This window comes from Festucalex cinctus, chromosome 21, assembly GCF_051991245.1.
Source record: "Festucalex cinctus isolate MCC-2025b chromosome 21, RoL_Fcin_1.0, whole genome shotgun sequence".
Lineage (NCBI taxonomy): Eukaryota > Metazoa > Chordata > Actinopteri > Syngnathiformes > Syngnathidae > Festucalex > Festucalex cinctus.
Window position 1 is genome coordinate 10,741,769 of NC_135431.1, and position 20,517 is coordinate 10,762,285.

Consider the following 20,517-nt stretch of genomic DNA (forward strand, 5'->3'; position numbering starts at 1 on the left):
AGGTTCGATGCTTGCTCTTGGTTCACTTTTGAATTGTAACTAGAGGGCAACGTGGGAATCGAACCCAGGTCGTCTAAACCGCAAGCAAAGTTTTTACCTCTCGGCTATTTTGTCCGAGTCCCGGAATTTTTTATTATTTTATATTAGAGCTAATGTTGTCTCCCTCCATTGGAAAATGCCCCCTCTTCGGTGTCTCCATGCAAATAGTAAAGACGAGTTTTTCCACTTTTATCTTGTGTTTAGCTCGAAACTTTCACATAACTTGAGCATATTTTTCATGGTATAGTATGCTTTCATTGTCAATCCACAGGGGGGCTCTCTTGGAATTGCTAATGAGACACTTTATGACTAAAGGAAAGAGGCAGTGTAGTTTGTTACTTGTGTTTTATTTTTATTTTATTTTTTTAGGAGAAACAAAGATTAATTCAAGATATTGCACTTTTTATCCCTGGGGAACACATGTCATGTGGTGGGTGGTCACAGTAGTCAGGTACAGGTTGAAAGAGGACCCAGAGCACAGTTCTTTTCCCCCCCCTTTTTTTTCTTTCCCACAATTAAATACATCCTCTGAAAAAAAAAAAAAATCTGATGCAGTGGTCCACTTGTAATGGACTATCAGAGCAAATGTTAAAAATTTGATTTTTTTTTTTTTTTTTTTGGTTACAGTATAATCAAAAAGTCAGGAGTTGATAAATGTACCTGTGACACTCTTTCCATCTAAGGTTCTTCTTTGGCCACGGGTTTCATCAAACTCCCCTTTAAGTAGATTTGCTAGCCATACTAGCATACAATTAAAAACTTGATTTAAAAGAAGCAATTGAAAAGCAAAAAAAAAAACGTGTTATGAAATTTTGAAACAGAACACACAATCATATTTATTTACTTAATTGTGCAGATTATTATTCCAACAACGAAATATATATACAGTATATATGTCTAATCTTTCACAGCCAACTCCATGAGGCAATATAAATTTCCCAACGTACACTTGTGACATTCAGGGACTGAAAAAATATGAATCTATACTGTGCATATGTACAGTATTTCTTTGTACAATAGCAAGCATCTCCAAAGATCTGAATGGAGCCTTAAAGCTACAAAAACAGTCAAATGGCAACAATGAGGTGAAGTTGTTCAGCCGCCTTCACAAACAATTAGCAAGAAGTAGTAGAGCTACACTTAAAGGGAGAAAAATAAGTAGTCAAGGAATATTTTTTTTGTAAAACTCATGAGAATAAAATAATTTGAATTCATTTACTGCCATTGACAGCTTTATTCGCTCCCTCTTGTGTGACCCTAAGACACAGCATATTATATATGTGTGTATATATATATATATATATATATATATATATATATATATATATATATATATATATATACATACAAATGTTTGATTTGATGCTCAGCTGATTGCATAGCAATTTTTTTTTTTTCCCCAGCAACAAATCCAGCATTCAGGATTCAAAAAGCTACACAGGAGACAGTGTGGTTATTTTGAATCAAACATAAATAGGTCAAATTAGGAAATACAGTACATTCAGCAAATCGACCAGTTAACTTGGACAATAAACATATAAAAAAAACACACACACACAAAAAATATTCCAATTTGATACCGAACCCTTCTTACGGTCATTGGTCCCTCACGCTCCGTTTTCATGCTAAGTCACGTCATCAAAATGTGCTGGTTGTGCATTTCAAAAGCGCTTTTGTTCCCTAGTGTCAATCAAATAACACTTTTAGTGATTGTATCAATACAAAATAGCTGCGACGACAATTTGACATCATTGACAGATTTTGTTGTTGTTCGGCGACAACAAGGTGCTTTGTCCTTAGTAAGGCAGGAAGACAAACCAGTAGGGCAACCACAGGCAAAAGAAAAATTAATACTCTGATACCAGAATCAATTTGGGTAAATGTACAAGAATAAAACATTTTTTTCAGAGGTTAAAAAAAAAGGTCTTCAGTTGTGTTCTTAGAAACTGCAATATTATGTTATAGTCAAATTTTTGGAGAGGAAACTGGTATTTTTTATTTTTTTTTTTTTTTTTTTTTTTTTTTTAAATAAAAAAGTTGAAAATATGCAAGTTGCAACTGTTTTCTCAAGGGGGAAAAAACAAAATATGACAATTCTAAAAAAAAAAAAAAAGTACTTTTTCAGATTCTAGGGTAAAAATCTGGGGGGAAAACTTTATTAAAAGAATTTTTTTTTAAATTAAATATATATATATATATATATATATATATATATATATATATATATATATATATATATATATATATATATATATATATAATTTTTTGGGGGAATAAAAATTCTGCCATTTTTATTTTATTTTTTTAAAAAACAAGACATTTTCTTGTTGAAATATGGCTTTTTGGATAAATAGAAATCGTAAAATACTCCATTTTCTTAATATTATGACTTTTCTGGTATTACATATAATCTTTTGAATGTGGTCCCAAAAATCCTTTGTACAGGAAGACAGTTGTCCTTAACACTCAAAAATATTTTTTTCATAAGTTGAACCCCCACCCCAACCCCCAAACACACTTGCAAAAAGGTTACAGATATTTGATAGGTGCCATTTCAGGATGAACCGAAAATGTACTCTAACCTTTACAGGTCAACCTCATTTGACCTTTGATAACCTCTGAATGCACAAGTCCATCTGTTCAGTACCACAGTAACTTGCTGTCCCTTAGAAAGATCGACAAAAATGTTTTGTTTTTTTCACGTCTATTCTGTGACTTCACCAGTTTCACTCTATAGTTGTTTGAGTTTAGAAAAAAAGCTGTTTGTACTTTTCCCTTCCTAGGCTGGAAGGGGACTCACAGGCCGGAGGTCTGCGCCTGAGCCTGACCTTGAGGGCGTCGGCCGGCGGGCTGGGCGGCCGCCTCGCAGTCGCCGCCGGCCCGCCCGTCGGGGCCCCTCGCGTACATCAGCACCAGCGTGACGGTGGCGAAGGTGGCGGCGTTGACGGGGAAGGCGCGCAGCAGCGTGGAGGTGAGCCCGCTCGTGAACACCACGTAGCCCTCGGCGCGGACGCTCTGCCGCACGCAGTCGGCGATGCCGGCATAGCGGTTGACGCCGCCCACGCCGTCCGCCTGCAGCCGCGACTTGATCACGTCCGCCGGGTAGGTGGAGAGCCACGAGGCCATGCCCGCCACGCCGCCGGCGAACAGCAGCTTGGGGATCATGTAGCGGTCGTCGGGCTCGCAGCCCAGCTGCCGCGTCAGCACGTCGTACGCCAGGAAGTAGACGCCGAAGGCGGGCGTCTCGCGCAGGAAGGTGGTCACCATGCCCCTGTTGATGCCCCGCACGCCCTCGCGCCGATAGATGCGCAACAGGCAGTCCACAGAGTTCTTGTACACCTTGCGGGAGGACTTCTTCTCACCCGAGCCTTGCATCTGCATGCGCGTCTTGGCGAGCTCCATGGGGCAGCAGATGACGCACTGGATGGCGCCCGCCGCCGCGCCCGCCAGGAACTGGTTGGTGGGCGTGTCCCGGCCCAGCATGCGCATGGCGTTGCCCTGCACGCCGAACACGATGGCGTTGATGAAGGTCAGGCCCATCATGGGGGAGCCGATGCCTTTGTACAAACCCAACATCTGAAAGGAGGCGCAGAGGAGATGATTACAACAACATTGTCACTTCCTGTCGACTGAAAATGACCTCACAGTTGCTTAAGACTAACAACCAATCATGGCTCAGCTTGCCAATGTCACATGACCAAACTCAGAAATCAGGTGAGCCGTGATTGGTCGCTGCCTGAGCTCTGAGCAACTGGGATGTTATTTTAAGTCAACAGCGAGTGGCAAAATGGCCGCCCTGGGGCCTCCACCTGCCCGAAACACTTCAGCAGGAAGCCAGGGGGCATCCTAACCAAATGCCCGAGTCACTTCAACCCATCGACTCATTATTGCCATTGTTCATTGTAGGACAAGTTTGACATATTTCATGTAAACCAGAAGGGAGTCCAGCCTATACGTACCGACTCCTGGCGAATGATGGATTGGAAACAGTGAAAGGTGCCGCGGTATAGAGGCTTGTTAACATTCTGGACCTGCAGTCTGACCTGGAGGAAAAACACAAACATGCACTTTGTTAACACACTGATGAACGTCATATCCTAGCAGCAACGAGGGGGCGTGTCAGATCATTTGCCTGCGGGCACACACTATGACGCACGTACAGTACACGCGTGGACTAGATTGTTTGTAATGAACAAAACCCTACAACCATAATATTTCTCATGGCCCTATTCGGTATTTTTTTTTAAGGATTCTGTTTAAATACGATTCCAGTAATTTTTTTTTAGTACACTGTATATTTGTCAGTTTTACGCTATTTCAGTGACCTTTGTGCTTTTTTTTCTTTTTCTTTCATTAACAGCGGGGGTACCAAAAATTTTGTCCACGTGCTTAAATGTACAAAAAGGCTTCCCAACCTTCACTGTGTCAAATGGATGACCAACTAAAACTCCAGCAGCACCTGAGGACAAAACACAAACAAGATACGGATATTCAAAAAGTGACAATTTTTTTGTATGGGTACATCACTCTTTTTGACTGAACATGGAATGTGGCTGGTATATTGCAAAGGTACATTGCTTTGGCCTGAACACAAAAAGAGCAGATGGGGGAAGTTTTTCAGAAAATAACAGATAATAGGATCCAAAAAAAATTTGCAAATGCTGGGTTAAAAAAACAGCTTACGACACATGGTCGTTTTTTTTTTAAGAAAAAAAATGCCTTACTATACATGGTCTTTTTTTTTTTTTTTTTTTTTTTTTTAGAAAATAAGGCCTTAAAATACATGGTCGTTTTTTTGGGAGAAAAAAAATGCCTTACTACATGGTCGTTTTTTTGGGAGAAAAAAAAAAGCCTTACTATACATGGTTTTTCTTTTTTTTTTTTTCTTTTTTTTTTTTTTGAAAACAAGGCCTTAAAATACATGGCCGTTTTTTTGGAGAGAAAAAAAATGCCTTACTATACAAGGCCGTTTTTTTGGGAGAAAAAAAAAAGCCTTACTATACATGGTCGTTTTTGTGGGAGAAAAAAAATGCCTTGCGAAACATGGTCGTTTTTCTGGGAGAAAAAAAATGCCTTACTATACATGGTCGTTTTTTTGGGGAGAAAAAAATACCTTACTATTCATGAGTGTTTTTGTGGGAGAAAAAAAATGCCTTGCTATACATGGTCGTTTTTCTGGGAGAAAAAAAATGCCTTACTATACATGGTCGTTTTTTTGGGAGAAAAAAAATGCCTTACTATACATGGTCGTTTTTTTGGGAGAAAAAAATACCTTACTATTCATGGGTGTTTTTTTGGGAGAAAAAAAATGCCTTACTATACATGGTCCTTTTTTTGGGAGAAAAAAATGCCTTACTATACATGGTCCTTTTTTTGGGAGAAAAAAATGCCTTACTATACATGTACTATACGACCATGTATAGTAAGGCATTTTTTTTTCTCCCCCAAAAAAAACATGTATAGTAAGGCATTTTTTTTCTCTCCCAAAAAAAAACGACCATGTATAGTAAGGCTTTTTTTTCTCCCAAAAAAACGACCATGTAGTAAAGCATTTTTTTCTCCCAAAAAAACGACCATGTATAGTAAGGCATTTTTTTTCTCCCAGAAAAACGACCATGTATAGCAAGGCATTTTTTTTTCTCCCACAAGAACGACCATGTATAGTAAGGCATTTTTTTCCTCCCCAAAAAAACGACCATGTAGGTATAGTAAGGCATTTTTTTTCTCCCAAAAAAAAACGACCATGTATAGTAAGGCATTTTTTTTCTCCCAAAAAAACGACCATGTATATATAGTAAGGCATTTTTTTTCTCTCCCAACAAAAAAAAACGACCATGTATAGTAAGGCATTTTTTTCTTCCCAAAAAACGACTATGTACAGTAAGGCTTTTTTTTTTCTCCCAAAAAAACGACCATGTCTAGTAAGGCATTTTTTTTCTCTCCCAAAAAAAACGACCATGTATAGTAAGGCATTTTTTTTCTCCCACAAAAACGACCATGTAAAGTAAGGCATTTTTTTCCCCAAAAAAACGACCATGTATAGTCAGGCATTTTTTTCCTCCCCCAAAAAAGACCATGTATAGTAAGGCATTTTTTTTCTCCCAAAAAAACGACCATGTATAGTAAGGCATTTTTTTTCTCCGAAAAAAAAACCGACCATGTATAGTAAGGCTTTTTTTTTTCTCCCAAAAAAACGACCATGTATAGTAAGGCATTTTTTTCTCCCCAAAAAACAACCATGTATAGTAAGGCATTTTTTTTTCTCTCCCAAAAAAAACGACCATGTAGTAAAGCATTTTTTTCTCCCAAAAAAACGACCATGTATAGTAAGGCATTTTTTTTCTCCCAAAAAAACGACCATTTATAGTAAGGCATTTTTTTTCTCCCAAAAAAACGACCATGTATAGTAAGGTTTTTTTTAAGTAAGGCATTCCCCCCCCCCCAGAAAAAAAAAAACGACCATGTATAGTAAGGTTTTTTTTTTCTCCCAGAAAAATGACCATGTAAATTAAGGCATTATTTCCCCCCCCAAAAAACGACCATGTATAGTAAGGCATTTCCCCCCCTCCAAAAAAAACGACCATGTATAGTAAGGTTTTTTTTTTCTCCCAGAAAAACGACCATGAGGCATTTTTCCCCCCCCGAATAAAACGACCATGTATAGTAAGGTTTTTTTTTTCTCCCAGAAAAACGACCATGAGGCATTTTTCCCCCCCCGAATAAAACGACCATGTATAGTAAGGCATTTTTTTTCTCCCAAAAAAATGAACATTTATAGTAAGGCATGTTTTTTCTCCCAAAAAAACGACCATGTATAGTAAGGCATTTTTTTTCTCCCAAAAAAACGAAAAAAATGCCTTACTATACATGGTCGTTTTACTGGGAGAAAAAAAAAAAGCCTTAATATACATTGTCGTTTTTTTGGGAGAGAAGAAAAATGCCTTACAATACATGGTCGTTTTTTTGGGAGAAAAAAATCCCTTACTATACATGGGTGTTTTTTTTGGGAGAAAAAAAAAGACTTACTATACATGGTCGTTTTTTGGGGAGAAAAAAATGCCTTACTATACATGGTCATTTTTTTGGAGAGAAAAAAATGCCTTACTATACATGGTCGTTTTTTTGGGAGAAAAAAAATGCCGTACTATACATGGTCGGTTTTTTTGGGAGAGAAAAAAAATCCCTTACTATACATGGTCGTTTTTATTTAGGAGGAAAAAAATACCTCACTATTCATGGGTGTTTTTTTGGGAGAAAAAAAATGCCTTACTATACATGGTCGTTTTTTTGGGAGAAAAAAAATGCCCATGGTCGGTTTTTTTTTGGGAGAGAAAAAAAATGCCTTACTATACATGTACTATACGACCATGTATAGTAAGGCATTTTTTTTCTCTCCCAAAAAAAACGACCATGTAAAGTAAGGCATTTTTTTTCTCCCCCCAAAAAAACATGTATAGTAAGGCATTTTTTTTCTCCCACAAAAACGACCATGTAAAGTAAGGCATTTTTTCCCCCCAAAAAACGACCATGTATAGTAAGGCATTTTTTTTCTCCCAGAAAAACGACCATGTATAGTAAGGCATTTTTTTCCTCCCCAAAAAAAGACCATGTATAGTAAGGCATTTTTTTTCTCCCAAAAAAACGACCATGTATAGTAAGGCATTTTTTTTTCTCTCCAAAAAAAACCGACCATGTAGTAAGGCATTTTTTTCTCCCAAAAAAACGACCATGTATAGTAAAGCATTTTTTTTTTATCTCCCCCCAAAAAACGACCATGTATAGTAAGGCTTTTTTTTTCTCCCAGAAAAACGACCATGTATAGTAAGGCATTTTTTTCCTCCCAAAAAAAAAAGACCATGTATAGTAAGGCATTTTTTTCTCCCAAAAAAACGACCATGTATAGTAAGGCATTTTTTTCTCCCAAAAAAACGACCATGTATAGAAAGGCATTTTTTTTCTCCCAAAAAAACGACCATGTATAGTAAGGCATTTTTTTTTCTCTCCCAAAAAAAACGACCATGTAGTAAGGCTTTTTTTTTCTCTCCAAAAAAAAACGACCATGTAGTAAGGCATTTTTTTCTCCCAAAAAAACGACCATGTATAGTAAGGCATTTTTTTTCTCCCAAAAAAATGACCATTTATAGTAAGGCATTTTTTTCTCCCAAAAAAACGACCATGTATAGTAAGGCATTTTTCCCCCCCCCAAAAAAACGACCATCTACAGTCAGGCATTTTTTTCTTCCCAAAAAAAACGACCATGTATCGTAAGGCTTTTTTTTTTTTTCTCCCAGAAAAACGACCATGTAAAGTAAGGCATTTTTTCCCCCCCGAAAAAAACGACCATGTATAGTCAGGCATTTTTTTTCTCCCCCCCAAAAAACGACGATGTATAGTAAGCCATTTTTTTTTCTCCCAGAAAAAACGACCATGTATATATAGTAAGGCATTTTTTTTCGTTTTTTGGGGAGAAAAAAAATGCCTTACTATACATGGTCGTTTTTTTGGGAGAAAAAAAATGCCTTACTATAAATGGTAATTTTTTTGGGGAGAAAAAAAAATGCCTTACTATACATGGTCGTTTTTTTCGGGGGGAATGCCTTACTATACATGGTCGTTTTTTTGGGGGGGGGGGAAATGCCTTACTTTACATGGTCATTTTTCTGGGAGAAAAAAAAAAGCCTTACTATACATGGTCGTTTTTTTTGGGGGGGGGGGAGAAAAAAATGCCTTACTATACATGGTTATTTTTGGGGAGAAAAAAAATGCCTTACTATACGTTGTCGTTTTTTGGGGAGAGAAGAAAAATGCCTAACTATACATGGTCCTTTTTTTGGGAGAAAAAAATGCCTTACTATACATGGGTGGTTTTTTTGGGAGAAAAAAAAAGCCTAAATATACATGGTCGTTTTTTGGGGACAAAAAAATGCCTTACTATACATGGTCATTTTTTTGGAGAGAAAAAAATGCCTTACTATACATGGTCGTTTTTTTGGGAGAAAAAAAATACCTTACTATACATGGTCGTTTTTTTTTGGGAGAGAAAAAAAATGCCTTACTATACATGGTCGGTTTTTTTTGGGAGAGAAAAAAAATCCCTGACTATACATGGTCGTTTTTATTTAGGAGGAAAAAAAATGCCTTACTATACATGGTCGTTTTTTTGGGAGAAAAAAAAATGCCTGACTATACATGGTCGTTTTTTGGGGGGGAGAAAAAAAATGCCTTGCTATACATGGTCGTTTTTTTGGGAGAAAAAAAATGCCTTACTATACACGGTCGTTTTTTGGGGAGAAAAAAAATGCCTTACTATACATGGTCGTTTTTTTGGGAGAAAAAAAATGGGAGAAAAAAAATACCTTACCATTCATGGGTGTTTTTTTGGGAGAAAAAAATGCCTTTCTATACATGGTCGTTTTTGTGGGAGAAAAAAAAATGCCTTGCTATACATGATTGTTTTTCTGGGAGAAAAAAAATGCCTTACTATACATGGTCGTTTTTTTTGGGAGAAAAAAAATGCCTTACTATACATGGTCGTTTTTTGGGGGGGGGGGAAAAAAAATGCCTTACTATACATGGTCGTTTTTTTGGGGGGGGAGAAAAAAAATGCCTTACTATACATGGTCGTTTTTTTTGGGAGAAAAAAAAAAGCCTTACTATACATGGTCGTTTTTTTTTTTCGGAGAAAAAAAATGCCTTACTATACATGGTCGTTTTTTTGGGAGAAAAAAAATGCCTTCCTATACATGGTCGTTTTTTTGGGAGAAAAAAAATGCCTTACTATACATGGTCGTTTTTTTGGGAGAAAAAAAAATGCCTTACTATACATTGGTCGTTTTTTTGGGAGAAAAAAAATGCTTTACTATACATGGTCGTTTTTGTGGGAGAAAAAAAAATGCCTTGCTATACATGGTTGTTTTTCTGAGAGAAAAAAAATGCCTTACTATACATGGTCGTTTTTTTGGGAGAAAAAAAATGCCTTAATATACATGGTCGTTTTTTTTTGGGAGAGAAAAAAAATGCCTTACTTTACATGGTCGTTTTTCTGGGAGAAAAAATAAAAGGCTTACTATACATGGTTGTTTTTTTCGGGGAGAAAAAAAATGCCTTGCTATACACGGTCGTTTTTTTGGGAGAAAAAAAAATGCCTTACTATACATGGTCGTTTTTTTGGGAGAAAAAAAATGCCTTACTATACATGGTCGTTTTTTTGGGAGAAAAAAAATGCCTTACTATACATGGTCGTTTTTTTGGGAGAAAAAAAATGCCTCACTATACATGGTCGTTTTTTTGGGGGGAGAAAAAAAATGCCTTGCTATACATGGTCGTTTTTTTTGGGAGAAAAAAAATGCCTTACTATACACGGTCGTTTTTTGGGGAGAAAAAAAATGCCTTACTATACATGGTCGTTTTTTTGGGAGAAATAAAATGGGAGAAAAAAATACCTTACCATTCATGGGTGTTTTTTTGGGAGAAAAAAAATGCCTTACTATACATGGTCGTTTTTTTGGGGAGAAAAAAAAAAAGCCTTACTATACATGGTCGTTTTTTTTCGGAGAAAAAAAATGCCTTACTATACATGGTCGTTTTTTTTTTGGGAGAAAAAAATGCCTTACTATACATGGTCGTTTTTTTGGGAGAAAAAAAAAAGCCTTACTATACATGGTCGTTTTTTTGGGAGAAAAAAAAATGCCTTACTATACATGGTCGTTTTTTGGGGAGAAAAAAAATGCCTTACTATACATGGTCGTTTTTTTGGGAGAAAAAAAAATGCCTTACTATACATGGTCGGTTTTTTGGAGAAAAAAAATGCCTTACTATACATGGTCTTTTTTTTTGTTTGTTTTGGAGAAAAAAAAATGCCGGCCCACAGTGACTGCAGCCCGCTCCACACAGATTGAAGGGAGCCACAGCTCCCCGAAGCCAAGGGGCCCCCGGGACAACTGCCCGCCCGCAGGAGAAGACCAGCGATCCCTCCCACTGTGGAGGCTCCCTCATGAGGAAACACTGGCGCTAAAAACTTAATAACTACCAAATAAAAACATTATTATAATTGTCTGTTTTTTTTGGAGAAAAAAAAAATGCCTTACTATACATGGTCGTTTTTTTGGGGAGAAAAAAAATGCCTTACTATACATGGTCGTTTTTTTTGGGAGAAAAAAAATGCCTTACTATACATGGTCGTTTTTTTGGGAGAAAAAAATGCCTTACTATACATGGTCGTTTTTTTGGGAGAAAAAAAAAAGCCTTACTATACATGGTCGTTTTTTTGGGAGAAAAAAATGCCTTACTATACATGGTCGTTTTTTTGGGAGAAAAAAAAAAAAGCCTTACTATACATGGTCGTTTTTTTTTTCGGAGAAAAAAAATGCCTTACTATACATGGTCGTTTTTTTTGGGAGAAAAAAAATGCCTTACTATACATGGTCATTTTTTTGGGGAGAAAAAAAAAAGCCTTACTATACATGGTCGTTTTTTTTTCGGAGAAAAAAAATGCCTAACTATACATGGTCGTTTTTTTGGGAGAAAAAAATGCCTTACTATACATGGTCGTTTTTTTGGGAGAAAAAAATGCCTTACTATACATGGTCGTTTTTTTGGGAGAAAAAAAAATGCCTTACTATACATGGTCGTTTTTCTGGGAGAAAAAAAATGCCTTACTATACATGGTCGTTTTTTTGGGAGAAAAAATGCCTTACTATACATGGTCGTTTTTGTGGGAGAAAAAAAAATGCCTTACTATAAATGGTCGTTTTTGTGGGAGAAATAAAATGCCTTACTATACTTGGTCGTTTTTTTGGGAGAAAAAAAATGCCTTACTATACATGGTCGTTTTTTTGGGAGAAAAAAATGCCTTACTATACATGGTCGTTTTTTGGGAGAAAAAAAAATGCCTTACTATACATGGTCGTTTTTTTGGGAGTAAAAAATGCCTTACTATACATGGTCGTTTTTTTGGGAGAAAAAAAAATGCCTTACTATACATGGTCGTTTTTTTGGAGAAAAAAAATGCCTTACTATACATGGTCGTTTTTTTGGGAGAAAAAAAAAGCTTTACTATACATGGTCGTTTTTTTTGGGAGAAAAAAAATGCCTTACTATACATGGGTGTTTTTTTTTGGGAGAAAAAAAAAATGCCTTACTATACATGGTCGTTTTTCTGGGAGAAAAAAATGCCTTACTATACATGGTCGTTTTTTTTGGGAGAAAAAAAATGCCTTACTATACATGGTCGTTTTTTTTGGGAGAAAAAAAATGCCTTACTATACATGGTCGTTTTTTTGGGAGAAAAAAATGCCTTACTATACATGGTCGTTTTTTTGGGAGAAAAAAAAATGCCTTACTATACATGGTCGTTTTTTGGGGAGAAAAAAATGCCTTACTATACATGGTCGTTTTTTTGGGAGAAAAAAAAAAAGCCTTACTATACATGGTCGGGTTTTTTTTCGGAGAAAAAAAATGCCTTTCTATACATGGTCGTTTTTTTTGGGAGAAAAAAAATGCCTTACTATACATGGTCGTTTTTTTGGAGAAAAAAAATGCCTTACTATACATGGTCTTTTTTTTTTGTTTGTTTGTTTTGGAGAGAAAAAAAATGCCGGCCCACAGTGACTGCAGCCCGCTCCATACAGATTGAAGGGAGCCACAGCTCCCCGAAGCCAAGGGGCCCCCGGTACAACTGCCCGCCCACAGGAGAAGACCAGCGATCCCTCCCACTGTGGAGGCTCCCTCATGAGGAAACACTGGCGCTAAAAACTTAATACTTACCAAATAAAAACATTATTATAATTGTCTGGTTTTTTTGGAGAAAAAAAAATGCCTTACTATACATGGTCGTTTTTTTGGGAGAAAAAAAAAGCCTTACTATACATGGTCGGTTTTTTTGGGAGAAAAAAAATGCCTTACTATACATGGTCGTTTTTTTGGGAGAAAAAAAATGCCTTACTATACATGGTCGTTTTTTGGGGAGAAAAAAAATGCCTTACTATACAAGGTCGGGGTTTTTTTTGGGAGAGAAAAATAATGCCTTACTATACATGGTCGTTTTTGTGGGAGAAAAAAAAATGCCTTACTATACATGGTCGTTTTTCTGGGAGAAAAAAAAATGCCTTACTATACATGGTCGTTTTTCTGGGAGAAAAAAAATGCCTTACAATACATGGTCGTTTTTTTGGGAGAAAAAATGCCTTACTATACATGGTCGTTTTTGTGGGAGAAAAAAAAATGCCTTACTATACATGGTCGTTTTTTTTTTGGGAGAAAAAAAATGCCTTACTATACATGGTCGTTTTTTTTGGGAGAAAAAAAATGCCTTACTATACATGGTCGTTTTTTTGGGAGAAAAAAATGCCTTACTATACATGGTCGTTTTTTTGGGAGAAAAAAAAATGCCTTACTATACATGGTCGTTTTTTTGGGAGAAAAAAAAAAAAGCCTTACTATACATGGTCGGTTTTTTTTTCGGAGAAAAAAAATGCCTTTCTATACATGGTCGTTTTTTTGGGGAGAAAAAAAATGCCTTACTATACATGGTCGTTTTTTTGGGAGAAAAAAAAAAAAAGCCTTACTATACATGGTCGTTTTTTTGGGAGAAAAAAAAAAAGCCTGACTATACATGGTCGGGTTTTTTTTCGGAGAAAAAAAATGCCTTACTATACATGGTCGTTTTTTTTGGGAGAAAAAAAATGCCTTACTATACATGGTCGTTTTTTTGGGAGAAAAAAAAAAGCCTTACTATATATACATGGTCGTTTTTTTTGGGAGAAAAAAAATGCCTTACTATACATGGTCGTTTTTTTGGGAGAAAAAAATGCCTTACTATACATGGTCGTTTTTTTGGGAGAAAAAAAAATGCCTTACTATACATGGTCGTTTTTTTGGAGAAAAAAAATGCCTTACTATACATGGTCTTTTTTTTTTGTTTGTTTGTTTTGGAGAGAAAAAAAATGCCGGCCCACAGTGACTGCAGCCCGCTCCATACAGATTGAAGGGAGCCACAACTCCCCGAAGCCAAGGGGCCCCCGGGACAACTGCCCGCCCGCAGGAGAAGACCAGCGATCCCTCCCACTGTGGAGGCTCCCTCATGAGGAAACACTGGCGCTAAAAACTTAATACTTACCAAATAAAAACATTATTATAATTGTCTGGTTTTTTTGGAGAAAAAAAAATGCCTTACTATACATGGTCGTTTTTTTGGGAGAAAAAAAAAGCCTTACTATACATGGTCGTTTTTTTTGGGAGAAAAAAAATGCCTTACTATACATGGTCGTTTTTTTGGGAGAAAAAAAATGCCTTACTATACATGGTCGTTTTTTGGGGAGAAAAAAAATGCCTTACTATACAAGGTCGTTTTTTTTTTTGGGAGAGAAAAAAATGCCTTACTATACATGGTCGTTTTTGTGGGAGAAAAAAAAATGCCTTACTATACATGGTCGTTTTTCTGGGAGAAAAAAAAATGCCTTACTATACATGGTCGTTTTTCTGGGAGAAAAAAAATGCCTTACAATACATGGTCGTTTTTTTGGGAGAAAAAATGCCTTACTATACATGGTCGTTTTTGTGGGAGAAAAAAAAATGCCTTACTATACATGGTCGTTTTTTGGGGGGGAAAAAAATGTCTTACTATACATGGTCGTTTTTTGGGGGAAAAAAATGCCTTACTATACATGGTCGTTTTTTTGGGAGAAAAAAAAAAAGCCTTACTATACATGGTCGTTTTTTTTTTCGGAGAAAAAAAATGCCTTACTATACATGGGTGTTTTTTTTTGGTAGAAAAAAAAAATGCCTTACTATACATGGTCGTTTTTCTGGGAGAAAAAAATGCCTTACTATACATGGTCGTTTTTTTTGGGAGAAAAAAAATGCCTTACTATACATGGTCGTTTTTTTGGGAGAAAAAAATGCCTTACTATACATGGTCGTTTTTTTGGGAGAAAAAAAAATGCCTTACTATACATGGTCGTTTTTTGGGGAGAAAAAAATGCCTTACTATACATGGTCGTTTTTTTGGGAGAAAAAAAAAAAGCCTTACTATACATGGTCGGGTTTTTTTTCGGAGAAAAAAAATGCCTTTCTATACATGGTCGTTTTTTTTGGGAGAAAAAAAATGCCTTACTATACATGGTCGTTTTTTTGGGAGAAAAAAAAAAAAGCCTTACTATACATGGTCGTTTTTTTGGGAGAAAAAAAAAAAGCCTGACTATACATGGTCGGGTTTTTTTTCGGAGAAAAAAAATGCCTTACTATACATGGTCGTTTTTTTTGGGAGAAAAAAAATGCCTTACTATACATGGTCGTTTTTTTGGGAGAAAAAAAAAAGCCTTACTATATATACATGGTCGTTTTTTTTGGGAGAAAAAAAATGCCTTACTATACATGGTCGTTTTTTTGGGAGAAAAAAAAAAAAGCCTTACTATACATGGTCGTTTTTTTGGGAGAAAAAAAAAAAGCCTGACTATACATGGTCGGTTTTTTTTTCGGAGAAAAAAAATGCCTTACTATACATGGTCGTTTTTCTGGGAGAAAAAAAATGCCTTACTATACATGGTCGTTTTTTTTGGGAGAAAAAATGCCTTACTATACATGGTCGTTTTTGTGGGAGAAAAAAAAATGCCTTACTATACATGGTCGTTTTTGTGGGAAAAAAAATGCCTTACTATACATGGTCGTTTTTTTTTGGGAGAGAAAAATAATGCCTAACTATACATGGTCGTTTTTTGGGGAGAAAAAAAATTTCTTACTATACATGGTCGTTTTTTTGGGAGAAAAAAAATGCCTTACTATACATGGTCGTTTTTTTTTGGGAGAGAAAAATAATGCCTAACTATACATGGTCGTTTTTTTGGGAGAAAAAAAATGCCTTACTATACATGGTCGTTTTTTTGGGAGAAAAAAAATGCCTTACTATACATGGTCGTTTTTCTGGGAGAAAAAAAATGCCTTACTATACATGGTCGTTTTTTTGGGAGAAAAAAAATGCCTTACTATACATGGTCGTTTTTCTGGGAGAAAAAAAATGCCTTACTATACATGGTCGTTTTTTTTGGGAGAAAAAATGCCTTACTATACATGGTCGTTTTTGTGGGAGAAAAAAAAATGCCTTACTATACATGGTCATTTTTTTGGGAAAAAAAATGCCTTACTATACATGGTCGTTTTTTTTTGGGAGAGAAAAATAATGCCTAACTATACATGGTCGTTTTTTGGGGAGAAAAAAAATTTCTTACTATACATGGTCGTTTTTTTGGGAGAAAAAAAATGCCTTACTATACATGGTCGTTTTTTTGGGAGAAAAAAAATGCCTTACTATACATGGTCGTTTTTTTGGGAGAAAAAAATGCCTTACTATACATGGTCGTTTTTTTGGGAGAAAAAATGCCTTACTATACATGGTCGTTTTTGTGGGAGAAAAAAAAATGCCTTACTATACATGGTCGGGTTTTTTTTGGGAGAAAAAAAATGCCTTACTATACATGGTCGTTTTTTTGGGGGGAAAAAAATGTCTTACTATACATGGTCGTTTTTTTGGGGAAAAAAATGCCTTACTATACATGGTCGTTTTTTTGGGAGAAAAAAAAAAAGCCTTACTATACATGGTCGTTTTTTTTTTTTTCGGAGAAAAAAAATGCTTTACTATACATGGTCGTTTTTTTGGGAGAAAAAAAATGCCTTACTATACATGGTCGTTTTTTTTGGGAGAAAAAAAATGCCTTACTATACATGGGTGTTTTTTTTGGGAGAAAAAAAAATGCCTTACTATACATGGTCGTTTTTTTTTGGGAGAAAAAAAATGCCTTACTATACATGGTCGTTTTTTTTGGGAGAAAAAAAATGCCTTACTATACATGGTCGTTTTTTTGGGAGAAAAAAATGCCTTACTATACATGGTCGTTTTTTTGGGAGAAAAAAAAATGCCTTACTATACATGGTCGTTTTTTGGGGAGAAAAAAATGCCTTACTATACATGGTCGTTTTTTCGGGAGAAAAAAAAAAAAGCCTTACTATACATGGTCGGTTTTTTTTTCGGAGAAAAAAAATGCCTTTCTATACATGGTCGGTTTTTTTGGGAGAAAAAAAATGCCTTACTATACATGGTCGTTTTTTTGGGAGAAAAAAAAAAAGCCTTACTATACATGGTCGTTTTTTTGGGAGAAAAAAAAAAAGGCTGACTATACATGGTCGTTTTTTTTTTCGGAGAAAAAAAATGTCTTACTATGCATGGTCGTTTTTTTTGGGAGAAAAAAAATGCCTTACTATACATGGTCGTTTTTTTGGGAGAAAAAAAAAAGCCTTACTATATATACATGGTCGTTTTTTTGGGGAGAAAAAAAATGCCTTACTATACATGGTCGTTTTTTTGGGAGAAAAAAATGCCTTACTATACATGGTCGTTTTTTGGGGAGAAAAAAAATGCCTTACTATACATGGTCGTTTTTCTGGGAGAAAAAAAATGCCTTACTATACATGGTCGTTTTTTTTGGGAGAAAAAATGCCTTACTATACATGGTCATTTTTGTGGGAGAAAAAAAAATGCCTTACTATATATACATGGTCGTTTTTTTTTGGGAGAAAAAAAATGCCTTACTATACATGGTCGTTTTTTTGGGAGAGAAAAATGCCTTACTATACATGGTCGTTTTTTGGGGAGAAAAAAAATGCCTTACTATACATGGTCGTTTTTCTGGGAGAAAAAAATGCCTTACTATACATGGTCGTTTTTTTGGGAGAAAAAAAAATGCCTTACTATACATGGTCGTTTTTTGGGGAGAAAAAAAATGCCTTACTATACAAGGTCGTTTTTTTTTTTGGGAGAGAAAAAAATGCCTTACTATACATGGTCGTTTTTGTGGGAGAAAAAAAAATGCCTTACTATACATGGTCGTTTTTCTGGGAGAAAAAAAAATGCCTTACTATACATGGTCGTTTTTCTGGGAGAAAAAAAATGCCTTACAATACATGGTCGTTTTTTTGGGAGAAAAAATGCCTTACTATACATGGTCGTTTTTGTGGGAGAAAAAAAAATGCCTTACTATACATGGTCGTTTTTTGGGGGGGAAAAAAATGTCTTACTATACATGGTCGTTTTTTGGGGGAAAAAAATGCCTTACTATACATGGTCGTTTTTTTGGGAGAAAAAAAAAAAGCCTTACTATACATGGTCGTTTTTTTTTTCGGAGAAAAAAAATGCCTTACTATACATGGGTGTTTTTTTTTGGTAGAAAAAAAAAATGCCTTACTATACATGGTCGTTTTTCTGGGAGAAAAAAATGCCTTACTATACATGGTCGTTTTTTTTGGGAGAAAAAAAATGCCTTACTATACATGGTCGTTTTTTTGGGAGAAAAAAATGCCTTACTATACATGGTCGTTTTTTTGGGAGAAAAAAAAATGCCTTACTATACATGGTCGTTTTTTGGGGAGAAAAAAATGCCTTACTATACATGGTCGTTTTTTTGGGAGAAAAAAAAAAAGCCTTACTATACATGGTCGGGTTTTTTTTCGGAGAAAAAAAATGCCTTTCTATACATGGTCGTTTTTTTTGGGAGAAAAAAAATGCCTTACTATACATGGTCGTTTTTTTGGGAGAAAAAAAAAAAAGCCTTACTATACATGGTCGTTTTTTTGGGAGAAAAAAAAAAAGCCTGACTATACATGGTCGGGTTTTTTTTCGGAGAAAAAAAATGCCTTACTATACATGGTCGTTTTTTTTGGGAGAAAAAAAATGCCTTACTATACATGGTCGTTTTTTTGGGAGAAAAAAAAAAGCCTTACTATATATACATGGTCGTTTTTTTTGGGAGAAAAAAAATGCCTTACTATACATGGTCGTTTTTTTGGGAGAAAAAAAAAAAAGCCTTACTATACATGGTCGTTTTTTTGGGAGAAAAAAAAAAAGCCTGACTATACATGGTCGGTTTTTTTTTCGGAGAAAAAAAATGCCTTACTATACATGGTCGTTTTTCTGGGAGAAAAAAAATGCCTTACTATACATGGTCGTTTTTTTTGGGAGAAAAAATGCCTTACTATACATGGTCGTTTTTGTGGGAGAAAAAAAAATGCCTTACTATACATGGTCGTTTTTGTGGGAAAAAAAATGCCTTACTATACATGGTCGTTTTTTTTTGGGAGAGAAAAATAATGCCTAACTATACATGGTCGTTTTTTGGGGAGAAAAAAAATTTCTTACTATACATGGTCGTTTTTTTGGGAGAAAAAAAATGCCTTACTATACATGGTCGTTTTTCTGGGAGAAAAAAAATGCCTTACTATACATGGTCGTTTTTTTGGGAGAAAAAAAATGCCTTACTATACATGGTCGTTTTTCTGGGAGAAAAAAAATGCCTTACTATACATGGTCGTTTTTTTTGGGAGAAAAAATGCCTTACTATACATGGTCGTTTTTGTGGGAGAAAAAAAAATGCCTTACTATACATGGTCATTTTTTTGGGAAAAAAAATGCCTTACTATACATGGTCGTTTTTTTTTGGGAGAGAAAAATAATGCCTAACTATACATGGTCGTTTTTTGGGGAGAAAAAAAAAAAGCCTTACTATACATGGTCGGGTTTTTTTTCGGAGAAAAAAAATGCCTTTCTATACATGGTCGTTTTTTTTGGGAGAAAAAAAATGCCTTACTATACATGGTCGTTTTTTTGGGAGAAAAAAAAAAAAGCCTTACTATACATGGTCGTTTTTTTGGGAGAAAAAAAAAAAGCCTGACTATACATGGTCGGGTTTTTTTTCGGAGAAAAAAAATGCCTTACTATACATGGTCGTTTTTTTTGGGAGAAAAAAAATGCCTTACTATACATGGTCGTTTTTTTGGGAGAAAAAAAAAAGCCTTACTATATATACATGGTCGTTTTTTTTGGGAGAAAAAAAATGCCTTACTATACATGGTCGTTTTTTTGGGAGAAAAAAAAAAAAGCCTTACTATACATGGTCGTTTTTTTGGGAGAAAAAAAAAAAGCCTGACTATACATGGTCGGTTTTTTTTTCGGAGAAAAAAAATGCCTTACTATACATGGTCGTTTTTCTGGGAGAAAAAAAATGCCTTACTATACATGGTCGTTTTTTTTGGGAGAAAAAATGCCTTACTATACATGGTCGTTTTTGTGGGAGAAAAAAAAATGCCTTACTATACATGGTCGTTTTTGTGGGAAAAAAAATGCCTTACTATACATGGTCGTTTTTTTTTGGGAGAGAAAAATAATGCCTAACTATACATGGTCGTTTTTTGGGGAGAAAAAAAATTTCTTACTATACATGGTCGTTTTTTTGGGAGAAAAAAAATGCCTTACTATACATGGTCGTTTTTCTGGGAGAAAAAAAATGCCTTACTATACATGGTCGTTTTTTTGGGAGAAAAAAAATGCCTTACTATACATGGTCGTTTTTCTGGGAGAAAAAAAATGCCTTACTATACATGGTCGTTTTTTTTGGGAGAAAAAATGCCTTACTATACATGGTCGTTTTTGTGGGA

General features: G+C 35.4%; 1 protein-coding gene across 4 annotated transcripts in view; it reads right to left on the bottom strand.

Annotated features, from left to right (window-relative positions):
- Window positions 1–2,281: 2,281 nt before the first annotated feature.
- Window positions 2,282–20,517, bottom strand: part of LOC144010241 (mitochondrial basic amino acids transporter-like) — a 102,925-nt gene continuing 84,689 nt past the window's right edge. For 3 of the 4 annotated variants that reach the window (XM_077510462.1, XM_077510460.1, XM_077510461.1), the window contains 3 exons: window positions 4,455–4,498; window positions 3,999–4,082; window positions 2,282–3,615 (listed from right to left, as the gene is read on the bottom strand). In XM_077510462.1, coding sequence (XP_077366588.1) covers window positions 2,836–3,615 — 780 coding nt within the window. In that variant the 5' untranslated portion in view covers window positions 3,999–4,082; window positions 4,455–4,498 and the 3' untranslated portion in view covers window positions 2,282–2,835. The remainder of the gene's footprint in view (window positions 3,616–3,998; window positions 4,083–4,454; window positions 4,499–20,517) is intronic. The other variant, XM_077510463.1, reaches the window with a different exon arrangement.